The following is a 1,165-nucleotide window of genomic DNA, read 5'->3' on the forward strand; positions in this document are numbered from 1 at the left end:
TCACGTCCTTAGGGAGCCGAGTCGCCTTCCGTTCTCTCAACCCTCCTCGGTGCCATGACGTCACTAGGCTCTCCGGATGTCAAGGTATACAGCCTGTAACATGCTAGTAATGATATAGGTATTACAGAAAGTTGATGTCCCATAGAATGACGATGTTTTTTTCATGACTAAGGACATTAGCAGATCGGTTGTTAAGTTTTTCTTTCTCGAAATTCGGAGTAGATGAGTAAATATTGATAGAGAGGTTGCCTGATGAAACGGCTCATGATGGAAATGTTCGAATACTACAAAAAGTTTAGTCTCTCCTGTATTTTGTATATTCCCATCGAAATTGTACTTGCATATTTAAAATTCACTGTCCATGACCTTTTTTTTTTTTTGGTATCCTCATACCAGGTACACGAGGATTTCCGGTTGGTAGTGACTGTGAGTGTTACCAAGGCAGCGCCCCCTGACCTGACCTTGCTGGCACGCCCACTGTACTCGCAGCCCGCGCCCACGATCCCTGCCACACTCGCTGCAGCCGCCACCCTCATCAACATGCACAATTATCGGCACCATTGTAAGTCTTAGTGCTTGCGTGTTGTCTTTTCGTAGGTGTGGGCTTGGCGACAGAGCGATTTAAGATTTAAGAGGCACTAAGTTGTCAATATGTAGTTTTGTTTATTGTTTTTGGTGTGTTTGTTCATTCAGTGCGATTTCTTGGTTTCAATATCCGAATTCTGCTCTACTTTATTTTTTTTTTTTATAGGAACTGATGTTTTATATAAAAAGGGTATTTAATATGACGAGATACGGTCTCCCTATTTCCCCAGACTCGGGAGCGAGGTGGCGCCGGGCGGTGTGGCAAGTGGCTGCCGCCCACACCATTGCTTCGGTCACTCGGCACTGGCACGGGCACCCTCCGCCCCCGCCCGTGCCGCCCACCCACACGCCCAGAACCCAGATAGCTTCCGGTCCGTCGAGGCCCTCCAGCGCCTCGCCTCTGCCACCCACGCCCACCCTCGAGCTCTTGGACGAACCCGAGGCCCAGCCCAGCCCGGGACACGTCGGCCTCGACGGCTATGTCAACCTCGAGGAGCTGACCGGAACCCTCAAGTGCCTCTACAAGCTCTCCCTTGAGTACGCGCTCGACGATGATACTGTCGTGCACTTCCTCGGTGAG

The 1,165-nt window shown here is 50.3% G+C and overlaps 1 protein-coding gene across 1 annotated transcript in view; it reads left to right on the forward strand.

Annotated features, from left to right (window-relative positions):
- Window positions 1–1,165, forward strand: part of LOC119582194 (dynein heavy chain 6, axonemal-like) — a 26,410-nt gene that overhangs the window by 22,545 nt on the left and 2,700 nt on the right. Inside the window, exons 15-17 of the mRNA XM_037930428.1 lie at window positions 13–84; window positions 397–562; window positions 816–1,160. Of these exons, the coding sequence (XP_037786356.1) occupies window positions 13–84; window positions 397–562; window positions 816–1,160 (583 nt within the window). The remainder of the gene's footprint in view (window positions 1–12; window positions 85–396; window positions 563–815; window positions 1,161–1,165) is intronic.

This window comes from Penaeus monodon, chromosome 15, assembly GCF_015228065.2.
Source record: "Penaeus monodon isolate SGIC_2016 chromosome 15, NSTDA_Pmon_1, whole genome shotgun sequence".
In the NCBI taxonomy this organism is placed as follows: Eukaryota; Metazoa; Arthropoda; class Malacostraca; order Decapoda; family Penaeidae; genus Penaeus; species Penaeus monodon.